Source organism: Hyla sarda, chromosome 3 (genome assembly GCF_029499605.1).
Source record: "Hyla sarda isolate aHylSar1 chromosome 3, aHylSar1.hap1, whole genome shotgun sequence".
NCBI classification, from domain to species: domain Eukaryota; kingdom Metazoa; phylum Chordata; class Amphibia; order Anura; family Hylidae; genus Hyla; species Hyla sarda.
In genome coordinates this window covers 238,358,622-238,377,996 of record NC_079191.1, presented here as the reverse complement: position 1 = coordinate 238,377,996, position 19,375 = coordinate 238,358,622, and the positions used below count along the sequence as shown (strand labels likewise).

Genomic DNA, 19,375 nt, shown 5'->3' with positions numbered 1-19,375 from the left:
AGTATTGCCAGATAGCCGTTGACTGTCTAGGCATGCTGGGAGTTTAGCAACAGCTGGAGGCACCCTGTTTGGGAATCACTGGCGTAGAATACCCCTATGTCCACCCCTATGCAAGTCCCTAATTTAGGCCTCAAATGCGCATGGCGCTCTCACTTTGGAGCCCTGTCGTATTTCAAGGCAACAGTTTAGGGTCACATATGGGGTATCGCCGTACGTGGGAGAAATTGCCTAACAAATTTTGGGGGGTATTTTCTGCTATTACCCTTTTTAAAAATGTAAAATATTTGGGAAAACAAGCATTTTAGGTAAAAAAAATATATATATTTTTTTACATATGCAAAAGTCGTGAAACACCTGTAGGGTATTAAGGTTCAAACTACCCCTTGTTACGTTCCCCGAGGGGTCTAATTTCCAAAATGGTATGCCATCTGGGTTTTTTTTTGCTGTCCTGGCACCATAGGGGCTTCCTAAATGCGGCATGTCCCCAGAGCAAAATTCGCTTTCAAAAAGCCAAATGTGACTCCTTCTCTTCTGAGACCTGTAGTGCGCCAGCAGAGCACTTTTCACCCCCATGCGTGGTGTTTTCTGTATCGGGAGAGATTGGGCTTCAAATTTTGGGGGGTATTTTCTGCTATTACCCTTTTTAAAAATGTAAAATTTTTGGGAAACCAAGCATTTTAGGTAAAAAATATATATATTTTTTTTACATATGCAAAAGTCGTGAATCACCTGTAGGGTATTAAGGTTCACTTTACCCCTTGTTACGTTCCCTGAGGGGTCTAGTTTCCAAAATGGTATGCCATGTGTTTTTTTTTTTGCTGTCCTGGCACCATAAGGGCTTCCTAAATGCAGCATGCCCCCCAAAAACCATTTGTCGCTCCTTCCCTTCTGAGCCCTCTACTGCGCCCGCTGAAAAATTAACATAGACATATGAGGTATGTGCTTACTCGAGAGAAATTGGGTTTCAAATACAAGTAAAAATTTTCTCCTTTTTACCCCTTGCAAAAATTCTAAAATTGGGTCTACAAGAACATGAGTGTAAAAAATGAAGATTTTGAATTTTCTCCTTCACTTTGCTGCTATTGCTGTGAAACACCTAAAGGGTTAATACACTTACTGAATGTCATTTTGAATACTTTGGGGGGTGTAGTTTTTATAATGGGGTCTTTTATGGGGTATTTCTAATATGAAGACCCTTCAAATCCACTTGAAAACTGAACTGGTCCCTGAAAAATAGTGAGTTTGAAAATTTTGTGAAAAATTTCAAAATTGCTGCTGAACTTTGAAGCCCTCTGGTGTCTTTCAAAAGTAAAAACTCATAAATTTTATGATGCAAACATAAAGTAGACATATTGTATATGTGAACCCAAAAAAAATATATTTTGAATATCCATGTTCCTTACAAGCAGAGAGCTTCAAAGTTAGAAAAATGCAAAATTTTCATTTTTTTCATCAAATTTTGGGATTTTTCACCAAGAAAGGATGCAAGTTACCATAAAATTTTACCACTAAGTAAAAGTAGAATATGTCACGAAAAAACAATCTCGGAATCAGAATGATAACTAAAAGCATTCCAGAGTTATTAATGTTTAAAGTGACAGTGGCCAGAATTGCAAAAAAACGCTCCGGTCCTTAAGGTGTAAAATGGCCTGGTCCTTAAGGGGTTAAGGACTCGGAATGCAGGGCGTATCCATACGCCCTGCGTCCTTAAGAGGTTAAAGATGAAATCTCATGTACAAATTTTTTTCCCATAATTTCCCAGATCAGATTAAAGGCTCATCTGTTTTACTTTGATTTCAATGTTAAGTTTATTATTTCAGTTTCTCTTCTGTTTTTTTTTTGACACGGAAAAATATTTTCTGTAAACAAAATACTAAATAGAAACCAAATGGGTGCAAACGGACGACAAACAATTGTGAAACAATTCCATTAACATCAATTGGATTTATTTAGAACTGTCTGCAAAAGGCTTGAACAGATTTAAAGGCGTACGCCTGTGGAAAACTTTTTTTTAAATCAACTGGTGCCAGAAAGTTAAACAGATTTGTAAATTATTTCTATCAAACAATCTTAATCCTTCCAGTTCTTATCAGCTGCTGAATACTACTGAGGAAAATCTTTTTCTTTTAGGATTTCTTTTCTGTCTGTCCACAGTGTTCTCTGCTGACACCTCTGTCCAATCATATGCTGCTCTGGACAGTTCCTAAAATGGACAGAGCTGTCCCCCGAGTGCCATACTACCTGCGCCGATGCTCAGACCCAGCTCCCTGTGAACCGGACCCCGTCACACAACTATCTCTGCCGAGCAGTGAGTGCACATACATGCTTCTTTATTTATCCTAATTTACAAATCTGTTTAACTTTTTGGTACCAGTTGATTTAAAAACAATGTTTCCCACCAGAGTACCCGTTTAAGAATGGGTATGAAATAACGGAAACAGACTTCCATGTGAACGGGCCGTAAGGTTTACCACACAGTAAATAAAGTAAAAATGAAACCCCTCAAAAAAATGCAGAATAGCCATCAATTTCACCCCACAAATATTTTTCTTGGTTTAAATTATTATTATTTTTTTAATTTAAGGTTTTTTATTTTCAAAAGAAATAACATTGTACAAATGAAGCACATGACTTATCAAGGCACGCAAAAGTCAAACAAACACATAGAACCACAACATCAAGCAGGACGAGATATAGTACCAGTAAAGGAGGCAATCCCATCTGGCATCCAATGTGTCAAGAAGGGCATAGCAGTGAGTGCATCTTTATCCAGAAGGAGCAATATCCTGAGAAACTATATGTCAATAAACAATGGTAGCAAGTCGTACAAATTACAAACATGGTAAGACAATCAGCAAATTAGACACTAGTCATTAGCCTATGAAGCTCCCCCAAGAGGGAGTGTAGAGAATACAAAAAAGAATCAGGAGAGAAGAGAGGGGGGGGGGGGGGGGGGGGAACCAGCATGAATCAAATAGCAGAGGAGTCCTAAAGGGAGAGAGAAAGGAAGTAGCAGGAACCGAGACAATGCAGGTAGAGTCACAAGGAGACATAGGGTGCACAAACAAGAGCCACCAGGGAGGGAGACACAAAGGACAACAACCTGAAGGGGAAAAACAGAGAGGAGGGACGGGCCAGGAAGAGGGGACGAGGGACTCCTATGAACTAGGGGCGGGGACAAGCAAAGTACTATACTCAGGGGATGATTGGAATGACAACCACTCGGACTCGCGTACCGGTCATTCTCCGCAGGGGATACAGCCATCAATTCCTCCATTCTCTGGGTCAGTGAGATTTCCGCCAACCACTCTCCAACCGTAGGGGGCTCAAGAGATCTCCACCTACGGGGAATGACCGTACGTGCCGCTTGGAACAGGTTACTGAGTAGGGATTTCTGTATGGAGCTACCAGACATAGGAAGGTGGAGAAGCAGCACAGATTCAGGGGAACTGGGAAGGACAATGTTCGTCACCTTCCGGATAACCTGGAGGACCGTGGACCAAAAGGAGGATAATTTAGGGCATGACCACCATATATGTGTCATATTGCCTATTGAGGTCCCATAGCGCCAACAGGAGTCCGGAACCTGAGGAAACCATTTATGCAATTGAGCCGAGGTGCAATACCAGCGAGAGAGGACCTTATAGTTTGTCTCTTGTGCTTTGCACGCAATGACAGATTTATGGGAGAGCTGAAAGCATTTGGCCCATTGACTCGGAGTCAACGACAAACCGAGTTCCCGTTCCCACGCAGCGCAAAACGCAGGTAGAGAGGACGCATGCCGGGAGAGCAACAGGCGGTAAAGAAAGACTATGGTGTGAGGAGCAACCGGAGGTGTTAAGCATAGCCTCTCAAATGTGGATAACTCCCTGTGCAGTTTTGCTGAACGCTTAGTAGCCACGTAAAAATGTCGTAGTTGTGCATAGAGCAAGAAACTACTACCTCCTGGGCTGTCCTCCTTCATCAGAGAGGCCATGGGTAACAGCCCCGTTGGGGTAAGGACCTGATAAAAACGTAAAGGAGGCTTATCTGGGACTTTGAGTAAGTTCGACGGAGAGAGTCCCGGAGGGAAGGCGGGGTTATCAGTGACAGGAAGCATCGGCCCCTTAGGATCTACTAAGGAGTCCCCTCCACACCAACCACCCAACACCAAAAGTGTTTTCCAGGATGTGAAGGACAAGGAAGCTAAGGAGGAGGGGGGCAGTGGCCAAGTCCAAGGCAATCCAGCCAAGTTACCCGCGTATACATCGTGAGCAAGCCGCACCCAGAGTTTGGAGTCATAGTTGTGTATAAGATCTAGAAGTCGGGCTTGCATAGCAGCCAGATAATAGAGGCGGCAGTCTGGGAGGCCCAGGCCCCCCCCCCCCTCCTTTGGCCTAAACAACACCTTTCGGCTAAGACGAGGACGCCCTCCCGCCCAGATGAATGAGCCAAACCTATTTTGTAGTGTGCGCCAATATGAAGTGGGCAAAGGGATCGGTATGGTCTGTAGCAAGTACAGTAATTTAGGCAACAGAGTCATTTTGATGGCATTAACTCTTCCGAACCACGAGAGGGTACTAGTCTGCCATCGCTCTAGATGAGAAGTAAAATGAGAAAGGAGAGGGGCGAAATTGCGCTGATACAAAAGGGACAGGTCTGAGGGAATCGTGGTACCTAGATATTTAACCCCTTCATGACCCAGCCCATTTTCACCTTCATGACCTGGGCATTTTTTGAAAATCTGACCACTGTCACTTTAAACATTAATAACTCTGGAATGCTTTTACTTATCATTCTGATTCAGAGATTGTTTTTTTGTGACATATTCTACTTTATGTTATTGGTAAAATTTCACTGATATTTGTATCCTTTCTTGGTAAAAAATCAAAAAATTTCATGAAAATTTTGGAAATTTAGCATTTTTCTAACTTTGAAAGTCTCTGCTTGAAAGGAAAATGGATATTCCAAATAAATTACATATTGATTCACATATACAATATGTCTACTTTGTGTTTGCATTAAAAAATTGACATGTTTTTACTTTTGGAGGGCACCAGAGGGTTTCAAAGTTCCGCAGCAATTTTCCAATTTTTCTCAAGATTTTCAAAATCGTAATTTTTCAGGGCCCAGTTCAGGTTGGAAGTGGATTTTAAGGGTCTTCATATTAGAAATACCCCATAAATGACCCCATTATAAAAACTGCACCCCCCAAAGTATTCAAAATGACATTCAGTAAGTGTTTTAACCCTTTAGGTGTTTCACAGGAATCTTCATTTTTTACACTCGCATTTTCTTGTAGACCCAATTTTTGAATTTTTACAAGGGGTAAAAGGAGAGAAATCACCCTAAAATTTGTAACCCAATTTCTCTCGAGTAAGGAAATACCTCATATGCGTATGTAAAGTGTTCGGCGGGCGCAGTAGAGGTCTCAGAAGGGAAGGAGCGACAATGGGATTTTGGAGAGTGAGTTTTTCTGAAAGGGTTTTTGGGGGGCATGTCCCATTTAGGAAGCCCCTATGGTGCCAGAACAGTGGACCCCCCCACATGTGACCCCATTTTGGAAACTATACCCCTCATGGAATTTAATAAGGGGTGCAGTGAGCATTTACACCCCACTGGCGTTTGACAGATATTTGAAACAGTGGACTGTGCAAATCAAAAATTTTATTTTTCATTTTCACAGACCACTGTTCCAAAAATCTGTCATACACCAGTCGGGTATAAATGCTCACTGCACCCCGTATTACATTCCGTGAGGGGTGTAGTTTCCAAAATGGGGTCACATAAGGATATTTATTGTTTTGCGTTTGTCAGAACTGCTGTAACAATCAGCCACCCCTGTGCAAATCGCCTCAAATGTACATGGCGCACTCTCCCTTCTGGGCCTTGTTGTGCGCCCCCAGAGCACTTTGCGCCCACATATGGGGTATCTCCGTACTCGGGAGAAATTGCGTTACAAATTTAGAGGGTCTTTTTTCCCTTTTACCTCTTGTGAAAATGAAAAGTATAGGGCAACACCAGCATGTCAGTGTAAAAAATTTATTTTTTTACACTAACATGCTGGTGTAGACCCCAACTTCACCTTTTCATAAGGGGTTAAAGAAGAAAAAGCCCCCCAAAATTTGTAAGGCAATTTCTTTTGAGTACGGCGATACCCCATATGTGTCCCAAAACTGTTGCCCTGAAATACGACAGGGCTCCAAAGTGAGAGAGCGCCATGCGCATTTGAGGCCTGAATTAGAGATTTGCATAGGGGTGGACATAGGGGTATTCTATGCCAATGATTCCCAAACAGGGTGCCTCCAGCTGTTGCAAAACTCCCAGCATGCCTGGACAGTCAATGGCTGTCCGGCAATACTGGGAGTTATTATTTTGCAACAGCTGGAGGCTCCGTTTTGGAAACCGTAGCGTACCAGACGTTTTTCATTTTTTGGGGGGAGGGGGGCTGTGTAGGGGTATGTGTATATGTAGTGTTTTTTACTTTTTATTTTAGGTTAGTGTTAGTGTAGTGTAGTGTTTTTAGGGTACAGTCACATGGGCAGAGGTTCACAGCAAGTTTGCAGCTGGAAGTTTGAGCTGCAGCGCAAAATTTGCGCCATCTCAAACTTGCAGCACTCACTGTAAACCTCCGCCCATGTGAGTGTACCCTGTACATTCACATTGGGGGGAGGGGGCAAACATCCAGCTGTTGCAAACTCCGAGCATGCCCTTTGGCTGTCCGTGCATGCTGGGAGTTGTAGTTTTGCAACAGCTGGAGGAACACTGGTTTGGAAACACTAAGTTAAGTAATAAACTTTGAAGTGTTTTGCAACCAAACTTAGTGTTTCCAAACCAGTGTGCCTTCAGCTGTTGCAAAACTACAATTCCCAGCATGCATGGTCTGTCAGTGCATGCTGGGAGTTATAGTTTTGCAACAATTGCAACAGCTGGAGGCACTGAGGTAGGAAACGGACAATGTTTCCCAACTAGTGTGCCTCTAGTTGTTGCAAAACTACAACTCCCAGCATGCCCAGACTGCCCAGGCATGCTGGAAGTTGTAGTTCGGCAATATCTGAAGGATCAGATGTTGCTGAACTACAACTTCCAGCATGCTTGGGCAGTCTGGGCATGCTGGGAGTTGTAGTTTTGCAACATCTGGAGGTCCACAGTTTGGAGACCACTGTATAATGGTCTCCAATCTGTGCTCTTCCAGATGTTAGAGAACTACAACTCCCAGCATGCCTGGACAGACTGAGCATGCTGAGATTTGTAGTTTTGCAACATCTGGAAGAGCACAGATTGGAGACCATTATACAGTGGTCTCCAAACTGTGGGCCTCCAGATGTTGCAAAACTACAACTCCCAGCATGCCCAGAAAGCCAAAGGCTGTCTGGGCATGCTGGGAGTTGCAGTTTTGAAACTCTCAGAGTCAGCAGTGAGATCGCTTTACGGCGATCTCACTGCTGCCAATGAAGATGCCGCACTGCTGCCGGAAACTCACCGCCAGGACGCAGCGCAGCCGAGACCGCATGGAGGACGCCGGGACCGCTCGGGACACCGCTCGGACGGGTAAGTGACGCCGGGGGACGGGTCAGGGACACTTAGCAGAGCGGTGTGTGTCCCAATCCCCGTGATCGGGACTCACACACCGCGCTGCTAAGTGTTTTCATAGCGAAACACTGCTATCAGCTAGTCAGATTTGACTAGCTGATAGCAGTGATCGCTGGGGGGGGGGGTGGGGGATGATGGTGGTCGCACGGTAAGATGGCTGGCTATCAGTGATAGCCACCATCTTTTCGGGCCCTGCGGGATGCCGTGAGTAGCGGAAGTAATGTTCATGACGTACATGTATGTCATAGGTCGGGAAGGGGTTAATTCCCCGGGACGGCCATGAGAAGGAGTAATTGGATCCAAGTCTCTCCAGTTCTGAATCCGAGAGAGAGACGTTCAGGGCCTCGGATTTAGACATGTTGATTTTAAAGGTAGACCAAGACCCAAACTCGGACACCACAGACATCAAGGAAGGTAAGGAGACATGCGGATTGGTGAGATACACCAGGAGGTCGTCAGCAAATGCCGAGCATTTATATTCCACGTCCCCTATCTTGATCCCCGTGATGTCTGAATTCTTACGGATGGAAGCCAATAGGTGCTCCATAACAAGTACTTATAAAAGGGGCAATAACGGGCAGCCCTGACGGGTCACATTATGGATGTGGAACAAAGGTGATAGTGATGCATTAATTTGCAATCTCGCAGAAGGATGGTGGTATAAGGATAGGATTTGGGCTGTCAAAACCGGGCCTAGGCCAATGGCATTCAACGCCTCTGTCAGGGAAGACCACGAAACGTGGTCAAACACCTTTTCAGAGTCAAGGGACAATATCATAAGGGGGATATGTCTAGATTGCGCACAGTGTATAATATCTAGGGTTTTCAAGGTGTTGTCGCGGGCTTCCCTCCCCGGGACAAAACCCACCTGATCAGAGTGGATTAAGTGAGGCAAGTGAGCACCCAATCTAATAGCGATAAGTTTAGAAAACAGCTTAAGGTCCACATTCAATAAGGATATAGGCCTGTAGCTAGAGCAGACCTGCGGGTCTTTGCCCGGTTTAGGAAGCACCGCAACATGGGCTATGGTAGATTGAGGAGGGAAAGGCCGGTCTGGGCCCACAGTATTAAAGGAATCAACCATCAGGGGAGCCAAGCGTTTCCCAAACCGTTTGTAAAAGGCCGCTGTGAACCCATCCGGGCCCGGACTCTTCCCACCCGGTAAAGAAGAGATGACTCCCAGGAGTTGTTCAACAGTGAACGGTGCATCAAGCTCCAGGGACACTTCAGTAGAGAGTCCTGCGAGACCAGGTATTGGGAGGTTTACATTTTTAATATTTTACAGTAAAATAAACAATTCCACTACAAAGTCTTAATCAGAAAGAAAAAACTATGGCTCTTAGAAACACAATAATGTACATTTTTCTGGTCATTAAAAGGGTTTCATTTCTTCACGTTTGATCCAAAAGAAGCTAGTCACAGTGCAAAACCCAGAGTCAATGTGCAATTAAAATTTTTGATCCATGTTTGTCAGCATTCCCGGAATTAAAGGGGTATTCCAGGCAAAAACTTTTTTTTATATATCAACTGGCTCCGGTAAGTTAAACAGATTTGTAAATTACTTCTATTAAAAAATCTTAATCCTTCCAATAGTTATTAGCTTCTGAAGTTGAGTTGCTGTTTTCTGTCCAACTGCTTTCTGATGACTCACGTCCTGGGAGCTGTCCAGCTCCTATGGGGATATTCTCCCATCATGCAAGGGATATTCTCCCATCATGCAAGGGATATTCTCCCCTCATGCACAGCTCCCGTGACGTGACATCATCATTGAGCAGTTAGATAGAAAACTTCAGAAGCTAATAACTATTGGAAGGATTAAGATTTTTTAATAGAAGTAATTTACAAACCTGTTTAACTTTCCGGAGCCAGTTGATATATATAAAAAAAAGTTTTTGCCTGGAATATCCCTTTAAAGTCTCAGTATGATGACTCCACCTGAGTGAGTCTGTGCTTCATTCTCAATATTCCTCTAGTGCAGGGGTACTTAACTTTTTTTAGTGAGTGTACGCTTATTCAAATCTGCCATCCGGTGAAGGTCTGAGCTGAACGCTTTGGTCTGGTTTACCTAGCGGCCGCAGTGAATAAAAGTATCCCCAAACCATGATGCACTTTCTACCATGTTAATGTACAAACATTTTTCTGTACATGTTGTATATAATATGCTGCTTTTCTTATATACAATATGTTCACATGTCGATGACACAAAAACGTTTAGAATAAAGCAAGCAGAAGATTGACCAGCTGGGTGAGTGCACTCGTCTTTTGATCTTACAGACTGTATATAGTCTTCTGACCTTTTTTCACTCATCCCACAATATCTTACTCAGGAAGGTGCCTCTGCTGAATGTCATAGGGGTGAACAACATATAGTTATAGCCCACAATGTTCCACAGTCCCAAATTCAAAGTAATGTGGGAATCCCCTTTCCATGGACAACTTCACACTTTATTGAAAAAGTGACGCTTAAGTTGTATGTACAAATTGTAATTTTAACGGCACTGTTTAATAAATTTTCTTTATAACTTTAACATGTCTGCACCTTTGACAAGGAGAGGTGGGGTCAGATATAATTTTATACAGGAAAAAAATGCATGTGTTTACCTGAAAATGCATTACTGTAGTATCTAGAAAGAGTCTGCATAATATCTTTAGAATGCTGAGTCCATGGGGCAATTTTTCTGTAGGTCTTAACTCTATGAACAAGCTGAGAACCACCATATTGTAAAGATAGAGTGTCGCCATGATCTTCATAGAGTTCTTCAAATAACCTGTCAGATATATAATTAAAAAGAATTTTCATAAGTGTTTGGGTGAACATTTTTAACAGCATATATGATACTGTATATATATCTGGAGATACATAAAAAAAGATTGTACATAAATAAATAAATAAATGGCACCATGTTTTTAAATCACATTTGAAATTACAAAATAAACATTAACAGATATTAAAAGTATGTGGTACAAAGTAAAAATTCTCAATATATAGCAACTAAATATTTTTTAAATCCCTGACAATAAGGCCATGTTCACATGGTCGGAAAACGTGCAGAATCTCCGGACAGAAAACAAGTGCGGACATTCCGCCAATTTGTCCGTGCAGTATATTTATGCGGAATTCTGCACAAACATTCTGCCATGTGAACATACCCTAAGGAGCGAATAGGGCACTTACTATTAAGCTGATTAAGCGGTAGCTGCTTATTAAATTCAGAAACACATCAGTGCAACAGGTACGAGCGAGACAAACAAGTGGAGGGAGTTGCCTCTCTGGTGCTGTTTCGCGCTAGGTTAGCACGTCAACTGGCCCATCCGTCACTATGTCTGAAGATATGTTTATGTAACTTATGACCTTACGTAGTCACGGTTACATGTACACAAAAGGATATGTGATGGATCCCAAGTAGCGTGTAAGACCTCTGCTAACTTGTGATAAGAGCCACCTCAAGCTTTTGTATGCAACATTTATGAAAAAAACAGAATTTAAGGAGTAAAAGAAGAATATAAACGTCTAACAGTGAGTGTGTTGAGATTTATTACATTTCAAGATGTGATATAGAAAATAAGCTGTTACCCATGGACACTGCTGACAAGTACTATAGGGGTAGGTGAAACTTCAAACCTGGACAGCATAATTAGTGAACACAGAACCTTTTGAAATAAGTTAAATCATATCTTAAAACAAAAACAGTAAGTGAACAATGGTGAACTTCCAATAAGGTATTCATTTCAGAGCAATTATCGAGGCCATGGGGCCCCATGCCTCAAGTCGCAAGATCCATCTTGATTCCTCGATCAGTAAAAGCTGATGCTTATCCATTCCATTTGGCAGATGTTCGACTCGCTCAAGTGCTCTGAATGTGAAGGCGTTCACATCATTATCATGTGCATCATGCATATGCCAAATAAAGCGGGTGGTGCCAGGGACTTCCGGTTCCGGCGCCACGCAGTGAGGACGCTCCGGACCTGAGCTCCGCGCCTGAACCCGCCACATCTTCCTTGTACCGGTCATAGTGCCCGACATCGGGACTCTGGACTTTCCTGTGGCTGCGGGAACCCCAATGGACAAATACCTCCTAAGGATGGGACACAGAAATCGCCATAGAGGCCTCTCCAAGACTTCTAAACGCGGTGAGGGGGAGGACACCATGGCCGACTCCCCGTGCTCTAGCCGCGTTACTTCCCCGGCACGCTCGGAGAATGCACACTCTGACGGAGGTGAGGAGCGGGACCCCCTGGCTATTGATTATGCCCGCCTGGCAGTGGAAGTAGCTAAACACCTGTCCACCAACTTGCAGGGCACGGTGGCCTCATCGGTGCAAGCGTCTCTCAAAGCACTACAGGAGGAGGTGAGCTCGCAGGCCGACCGCATAGCTGAGGTGGAGGGGCGATTGGGGAAGGTGGAGGACACTACAGAGCATATAGCGGCACGCACTAGTGTCCTAGAGACTGACTATAAGAAACTTTGGGACAAAATAGAGGACCTGGAAAAGAGGTCCCGCAGAAACAACCTGCGGATCGTGGGCATATTTGTGAGACTGTGATTCCCCAACTGCTTAACCTGCCGCATCGCTGTAGAATTGAACGCGCCCACCGCTTGGGGCCTGACCTGCGGGCACCACCGGATCCTGGAGTACCCCTTGCTTTGCAGCACAGACCTAGATCCAGGCAAGATATTGTTCGCTATCTGGACTTTACTGATAAGTCGGACATTTTGAGTGCATTCCGGCGCAAGCGAGATGGAGTGTTGTTGTATGGACATAAACTGCTGCTGTTTGGGGACTACTCGGCCGATGTGGCCAGAAGGCGGAAGCTTTTTGCACCGGTATGTTCTGTCTTATTCAAGAGTAATGTGCGATTCGCGCTCACTTATCCTGCTACCCTGAGAGTGTACCATAGTGATGGAGGGACTGATACCTACCTGTCAGTGGAGGAGGCTCAAGCGGGACTTTCCGACATTCTTGGTCAGTTACCTCGTGATCGCCTAGGGACAGGGAGAGGGGGACACCGCTCTTCTGTGTCAAGACTGCATGCTTCAGCTGTGGAATTTATTCCTCCTCCTTCGCATCGTGGGACGGATGACTGGACTTCTTCCCCTAAGGAACAGCGCTCCCCTCGTTTGCCGGCTGGTGAGGATGGGTGAAGGATCTACCCTTTTGGAGAGTGAAAGTCAGAGTCTACATTTTCTTCTGAGCTGTGCAGTATCCTTTTTGACTGTATTCACAGGGTTTTTCACTGGACCTGAGCAAATGCGATTTCATACCCGAAGCTGGGAGGGGATATGTGATCTGTGATATTTCTTCAGGGGTTTGTTTTCTTCACCTGACGAGTTTAGTTAAGTCTGTCATGGTATCTGTTACTTGTTGGGAGATCTAAAGGTGGGTCTTGTCTACAGTGGATGGCCATAATTGATACCCATTGGTCGGGGGGACCCCGCATAGTGTTTTGGGGAGGTAGGGAGGGGTTATTATTTGCAGTCATAGTTTGTGGGGTGGGGGGGGTTTGGGGGGAGGGGGGAAGTTAATGGGTGTTGGGGGTACTTCTATCCAGTTTATAGTGTCTTACAAAAAAAAAAAAAAAGTAACAACTTTACTTTCATAATGCTCACTGCACTTGCTTCTTGAGATACCTTGACCCTGTGTGTATTGTGTCTAGGGATACTTGGGGGTGAGGGGATTTTTCATTTCCTTACATATGGAGAGGGTAAATCTGAAACTTCTATTGGCGGGGTTGAGGGAGGGATGTTTCAATGGGTATGATCTCCTGGGAGGGGGAAGGTTGTCATGAGTACATGGGGTTTCTTATGCATATGAGGAATATGATTAACGTTGATTTCTTATCTTGGTTGGATGTGGCGGGGGGTGGTGGCGGAGCCTGGTCATGTGGGATCTTCAGACGGTATGGAAAAAGGTGAAGTCAAGGGAGCGTTTGGAATTCCTGGGGTAGTGGGAATATCCAGCTCGGGGGAGAGGGTTGAGGGAAGGTTGGTTTCTGTAGGGGCTGGGGGGTTGGGTTTTAGGGGAGGGAGGGGTCTTATACTTTCTATGTTTTGTTCTTCTGTTCTGCAATACGTCCATGTGGCAAGCTTACACAGTTCTCGTTTCTACTTTTATGGTCATGTAGGCCAATTATTATTGGATATTATTAATATGCATTTGATATCGTGGAATGTTAAAGGCTTAAGGTCACCCCATAAGCGGAATATGATTCTGCGGCACCTAAAACGCTTCTCTCCGGATGTTGTAATGCTGCAGGAGACTCATTTGAAGGGGGAAGATTTTGTTCGACTGAGGAGAAATTGGGTGGGGGAGGTTTACGGTTCTTCAGCTGTAGGTGGCAAGGCAGGCGTTATTGTACTGTTTCACAAAAAGTTTACTTACCAGATTGTCTCACAGTTCGGGGATGCTGAGGGTCGCCTGTGCCGGATTCATATCCGTACACCCTCTGGGGAATATGACCTCTTTAATGTTTATGGCCCGAACGAATGGTCGGCCTCTTTTTTCCGAATCGTGTCGGACCATATCCAGCAAAGCTCTCTACGGGATAAGATTGTAGCCGGGGACTTCAATGCGGTGATGCAGCCGCATGAGGATAGGAAGCGGGCGAGCTCTCTTCCCATGCCTCAGACGTCTAGGGTGCCCTTTACATTGACCCCTTGGGCTGATCACTTGGGCCTTCTAGATTCTTGGAGAATGCTTCACCCTGATTCAAGGGAATTTTCACATTATTCTCATGCGCAGAACTCGTGGTCACGGATCGATTATGTTTTTACTACCTCGTCCTTGACCTCGAGGATCTCTAGGAGTACGATAGAGGATCTAGTGATTTCAGACCATGCCCCTTTACTTATGGTATGTGAGGACAGAGTCCCTAGAGGAACGTACTATATTTGGCGGTTCCCGAGGGGGTTTGCTAGGGATGAGCGATTTCTTGACAGGTTGCGCGAATGGTGGCATGATTATGGGACTGACAATGACTCTACTGATGTGGGTCCACAGACTTACTGGGAGGCGGCCAAAGCAGTTATACGTGGCAAAGTGATAGCATTTATGGCGTCACATAAGAAGAAGTTGGCGGCGCAGATTGGGGTGATGGGTGACAGACTACAACAAGCGTACTCTCGGTTCTTACTTGACCCCACGGACGCTCATAGACTACAATGGGGGGTGGCTAGGACAGAATATGAGGACCTGGTAGATCAGCGGGAAAGGGTTAATAGGTCTTACTTAGATGCTACCCTATTTAGATATGGCAATAAGCCGGGTAAATTGTTGGCACCGTTTGCAAAAGGCCCCTATAAACAATCCAATATTGTATCTCTTAAAAATAGCGGGGGACGTTCTCATTCTGATCCCCGACAGGTGGTCAAGATTTTGGCTGCCTATTACCAGGACCTCTATAGCTCTTCTTCTCCACCTACGTCATCAACTAGGGATTGGATAGGGGAAGCTCGACTTCCCTCACTCACTGCAGACGAGCTGGAGATGCTCAACCGCCCGATTACTGGAGAGGAATTGTCACTATGCATTAAAAATCTTCTGGTAGGCAAAGCCCCTGGCCCGGATGGATATTCCAGCGATTTTTATAAAGCTCTTTCAGTGGAGATTTCTCCCTCTCTGTTGGATCTTTTTAATGCATACCTGGCAGGACTGCCTATCTCACAGGCCATGAACACGGCTCATATTAATGTTTTACTGAAACCTGGCAAAGATGCTTCCTCCCTAGAGGGATACCGTCCCATATCACTGATAAATACTGACTTGAAAATACTTTCGAAGATTATGGCAGACCGGTTAGCGCTCATCCTGCCGATACTGATTGGGCCTTCTCAGGTGGGGTTTGTTAGAGGTAGAGCAGCGGTATCTAATATTAGGAAAGTGATAGCAGTACTCGATGACACTCATTCACCCGGAATTGCACCCATCGTCGGCCATTTTGTCCCTTGATGCCTCCAAGGCTTTTGATAGTGTCCGATGGGAGTGGTTGTGATGGGTGCAATGGACTTTTCGGGAACTTTTTTTAATTATCTTTTGTCCCTTTACAACAGCCCATACGCGAGGGTATCGATTCCCGGCTTTCTGTCACCGACCTTTTTACTGCAAAAGGGCACCAGGCAGGGTTGCCCATTATCGCCCCTGTTATTCAATATCGCGCTGGAACCTTTAGCGCGGGTACTGGACTCTGCATCGGTGGCGGCAGGAATCAAGGTTGGTACTACTATTCTTCACACGGCACTATTTGCTGATGACATCCTGTTGTTCCTGTCGAGGCCGATGCGGGATCTAGACGGGCTCCTCATAGCGATAGCGGATTTTGGGACAAAGTCTGGTTTTGCGATTAATAGGTCTAAGAGTCCTTTGCTGGATATTAGGGGGGTGACAAAGCATCACGAGGGCTTTCAACAGAGAGTCACGATGAACATCGCTTATCAACAGATTACTTACTTAGGCATACATATAGGTTGTACTCCTAGTACTCTCTACACACTTAATTATCCCCCGCTGATTCTTAAGATTTTGACGGAATTAAATAAGTGGCGGACGCTCCCTCTTCCCTTTCTGGCAAGGTGTCACCTACTGAGAATGATGAGCTTCTCGAAATTACTGTACCCGATGCAGACAATTTCGGTACTGCTTAAGCATGCGGATGTGACGAAATTGAATTCCGCATTCACTAAATTTCTATGGTCCGGGAAAAGGACGGGGATCTCTCTTAGGAAATTGATGTTGCCCAGGGAACAGGGAGGTCTGAATTTTCCGGACATCAGACACTACAATGTAGCCTGTTTGCTCCGACATGGCATAGATTGGATGAAGGGTACCTCCATATATTCAGTATTGCCCCTGGAGGAGGGTATGGTGGCTCCGTGGTCGCTGGCCTCGCTTCTCCACACCCGATTCTCTGCTCTTCCCCGTACTGTAAAGCTAAGCCTGCTATTGCGGGATACTATTGCCGCTTGGAAGGCGGGTAGGAGTGCAATAAACCTACCCTTTTTGATGAGCAAGGATATGCCCTTGTGGTCGCATCCAGAATTTCCGATGGGGCGACAAAATGTTCTATTTCAGGGGTGGAGGGTAGCGGGTGTGGAGAGGGTGAGACATCTGCTACACTCTTCTGAACCCAGATATTTGCGACTGTCGGAACTGGAGGCAGATTATCCAATAGGTAATATGCAATTTTTGCAGTATAGTCAGTTGATGGCCTTTCTGACGGCTAGATTATGGGACGTAAGAGTGATCCAGGGCCCTAACACTTTTGACGCTCTCATTACCTCTTCGGACAATGTTCACTCGTTATCTTATTTATACTGGAGGCTCAGGAGAAAGGGTAGTGAGGCTATTGCCACGTCTTTATTCAGGTACTGGGAAACAAAGTTAGGGACCCCAGATTTAGGTAAACGCATCTTGGAGGGATGGGGTAAGGTTAGAGCAGCGGTGATTGGAGAGATATGGAGAGAGACCCAGTTCAAAGTGATGCATCATGCCTTATATGGGTTTCTGCTGCCTAAAACTCCAGAGAGACCAGATAGGATTGAGGCTTGTCCGAATTGTGACAGTCCCCGTACAGATCTTTTGCATGGACTGGTGACATGCGATCGCTCTAAGATCTTTTGGGAGCGACTTTTTAGTGAGATAGACAGGGTTTTGAAGCTCAAACTGGTGTTCGATCCCCTATTGATTCTCTTTCATATTCCTCCAGATGGTGCCAGTCTTCCCTCTTTATTGCATATTTTTTTATTGGTCGGGAAGAGATGTCTTCTGGCCAGATGGCTGGTGCCTGCGATGCCCACCTTTTCTGATGTCTTAGCTCAAATTTCTAAGTACTTACATTGGGATCTGTTGGAGTTTGGGAAGATGGCTAACAAATCGGCTAAGCTTTTTTTTTAGAAAATGGACAATGTATATTGTTCACTTCCTTTCTGAGGAAGAGATAGTAAGGGTGATGACCCCTTTTAAGGATACGGAATGGTACTTAAGGAAGGCGGTGGCGGGCACTTTGGGGAGGCTTAGACTGCCAAATTAACGGTGTTGTGGCCTCGGATTGTTTTCGGCTGTGGGGAGACCTTGTGACCTATCAATGTTTATTTACTGTTTTGCTTGATGTCGATGCCTATAAGCTTGTAAGTGACTTGTTGTATACTCTTTCTGGGAGGGGGGGCTTCAATGGCTAATTTCTACATTGATCGTTGCACCATTGTTTATTACTATGGTTTCTATGACTGTTTCGTTTATGCATCAGGAGCTTGTATCCTGTTAAAGTTTGTAAAATATTTGAAAAAAAAGCAAATAAAGATATATTTAAAAAAAAAAAAAAAAAGCGGGTGGTGCCAATTCCAGTCTAGAGGGAGCAAATGCGCTTGGAGATACGTTGGAATAAAGAACGTTTTGCTTTGCCGACATAAAAGAATTTACAACTTCAAACCAAGATGAATATAGTAAAGGTAGACCAACATGTTATAAAATGATAAATATTTACAGTATAACCTGCCAGTGTAATGTTTTTCAATTTTGAATTCATACGGAAAAAGTAAACACAAACTACAACAAAAGGTTGGATGGATTTATAATTTAACAATGCATTTTTGGAAATTGATTTCCTATATCCAGATGTCATTACTTTGTTCTTAAAGAATTGCTACAGCCCACTAAGAGGTCACCCCAATTAATTGATTTTGTTACAGATTAGATGTATATTTTGACAAATGTTTTCAAATACAGCAAGGAATGGTATAGGTAAGTCCATGGGATTGTTATGGGGAAGCTTACCTGATGTTCATATGCAAATATTTTCCTCCCTGTATTCAAGAATGATTATATCTTCACTTAATCTAATCCTTTCATTGGTAAAATGAAATTGTATTTAATTTGTACAAATTTGTTCTTATTTGTCGTATGGGACAGTTCTGCAAATTAATTTATTGGCTTTGTTTAATACTTTATTAATGTCAATAATGTGAACATGCTTTTTAGCTCCAATTTTAGAGGTAAACATCTGGAATTTTTAGATGTTTAGATCGACATTAGGAAGAATTAAAGGGGTTATCAGGAAAAAACTTTTTTTTATATATCAACTTGCTCCAGAAAGTTAAACAGATTTGTAAATTACTTCCATTAAAAAATCTTAATCCTTTCAGTACTTATGAGCTTCTGAAGTTAAGGTTGTTCTTTTCTGCCTAAGTGATCTCTGATGACGCGTGTCTCGGGAACCGCCCAGTTTAGAAGCAAATCCCCATAGCAAACATCTTCTAAACTGGGCATTTCCCGAGACACGTGTCATCAGAGATTACTTAGACAGAAAAGAACAACCTTAACTTCAGAAGCTCATAAGTACTGAAAGGATTAAGATTTTTTTTATATAAGTAATTTACAAATCTGTTTAACTTTCTGAAGCCTGTTGATATATAAAAAAAAAAAGTTTTTTCCTGGAATACCCCTTTAAGTCATAACATCTGGATACAGGAAATCAATTTCCAAAAATGCGTGGTTACATTTTAAATCCTATAAATCATTTCACTGCAATCATTGAGGCCACTTGGCTTATTTTAAGTTCACAGATGTTTGCTCAAAGTTTTTGTTTTCACATTGTAGGGCTATATTGGTACCAATAAAATCAGGATTAGAATATATGAAAGGTACAATATGGTAAAGCGTCCATCTTGAATCAAAATAATTGAATTTAATGAATTTTAACCAAGGCATAAAGTTTGAGAAAAACACTTTGAGAGAATGGAATGTTTTAAGTGAACAAAGTGGATTAGACAAGACAATACCCATTGTGTTTGCAAGTCGCAAAAGAAAGTCTT

General features: G+C 43.7%; 1 protein-coding gene across 7 annotated transcripts in view; it reads right to left on the bottom strand.

The window, feature by feature from the left end:
- FIG4 (FIG4 phosphoinositide 5-phosphatase) overlaps positions 1-19,375 on the bottom strand; it is a 653,436-nt gene that overhangs the window by 359,632 nt on the left and 274,429 nt on the right. For all 7 annotated transcript variants that reach the window (XR_008891311.1, XR_008891312.1, XM_056566306.1 and 4 more), the window contains exon 16: positions 10,174-10,340. Coding sequence is in view for 5 of the 7 variants with exons in the window: in XM_056566306.1 (XP_056422281.1) it covers positions 10,174-10,340 (167 nt within the window). In the remaining 2 variants the exon portion in view is untranslated. The remainder of the gene's footprint in view (positions 1-10,173; positions 10,341-19,375) is intronic.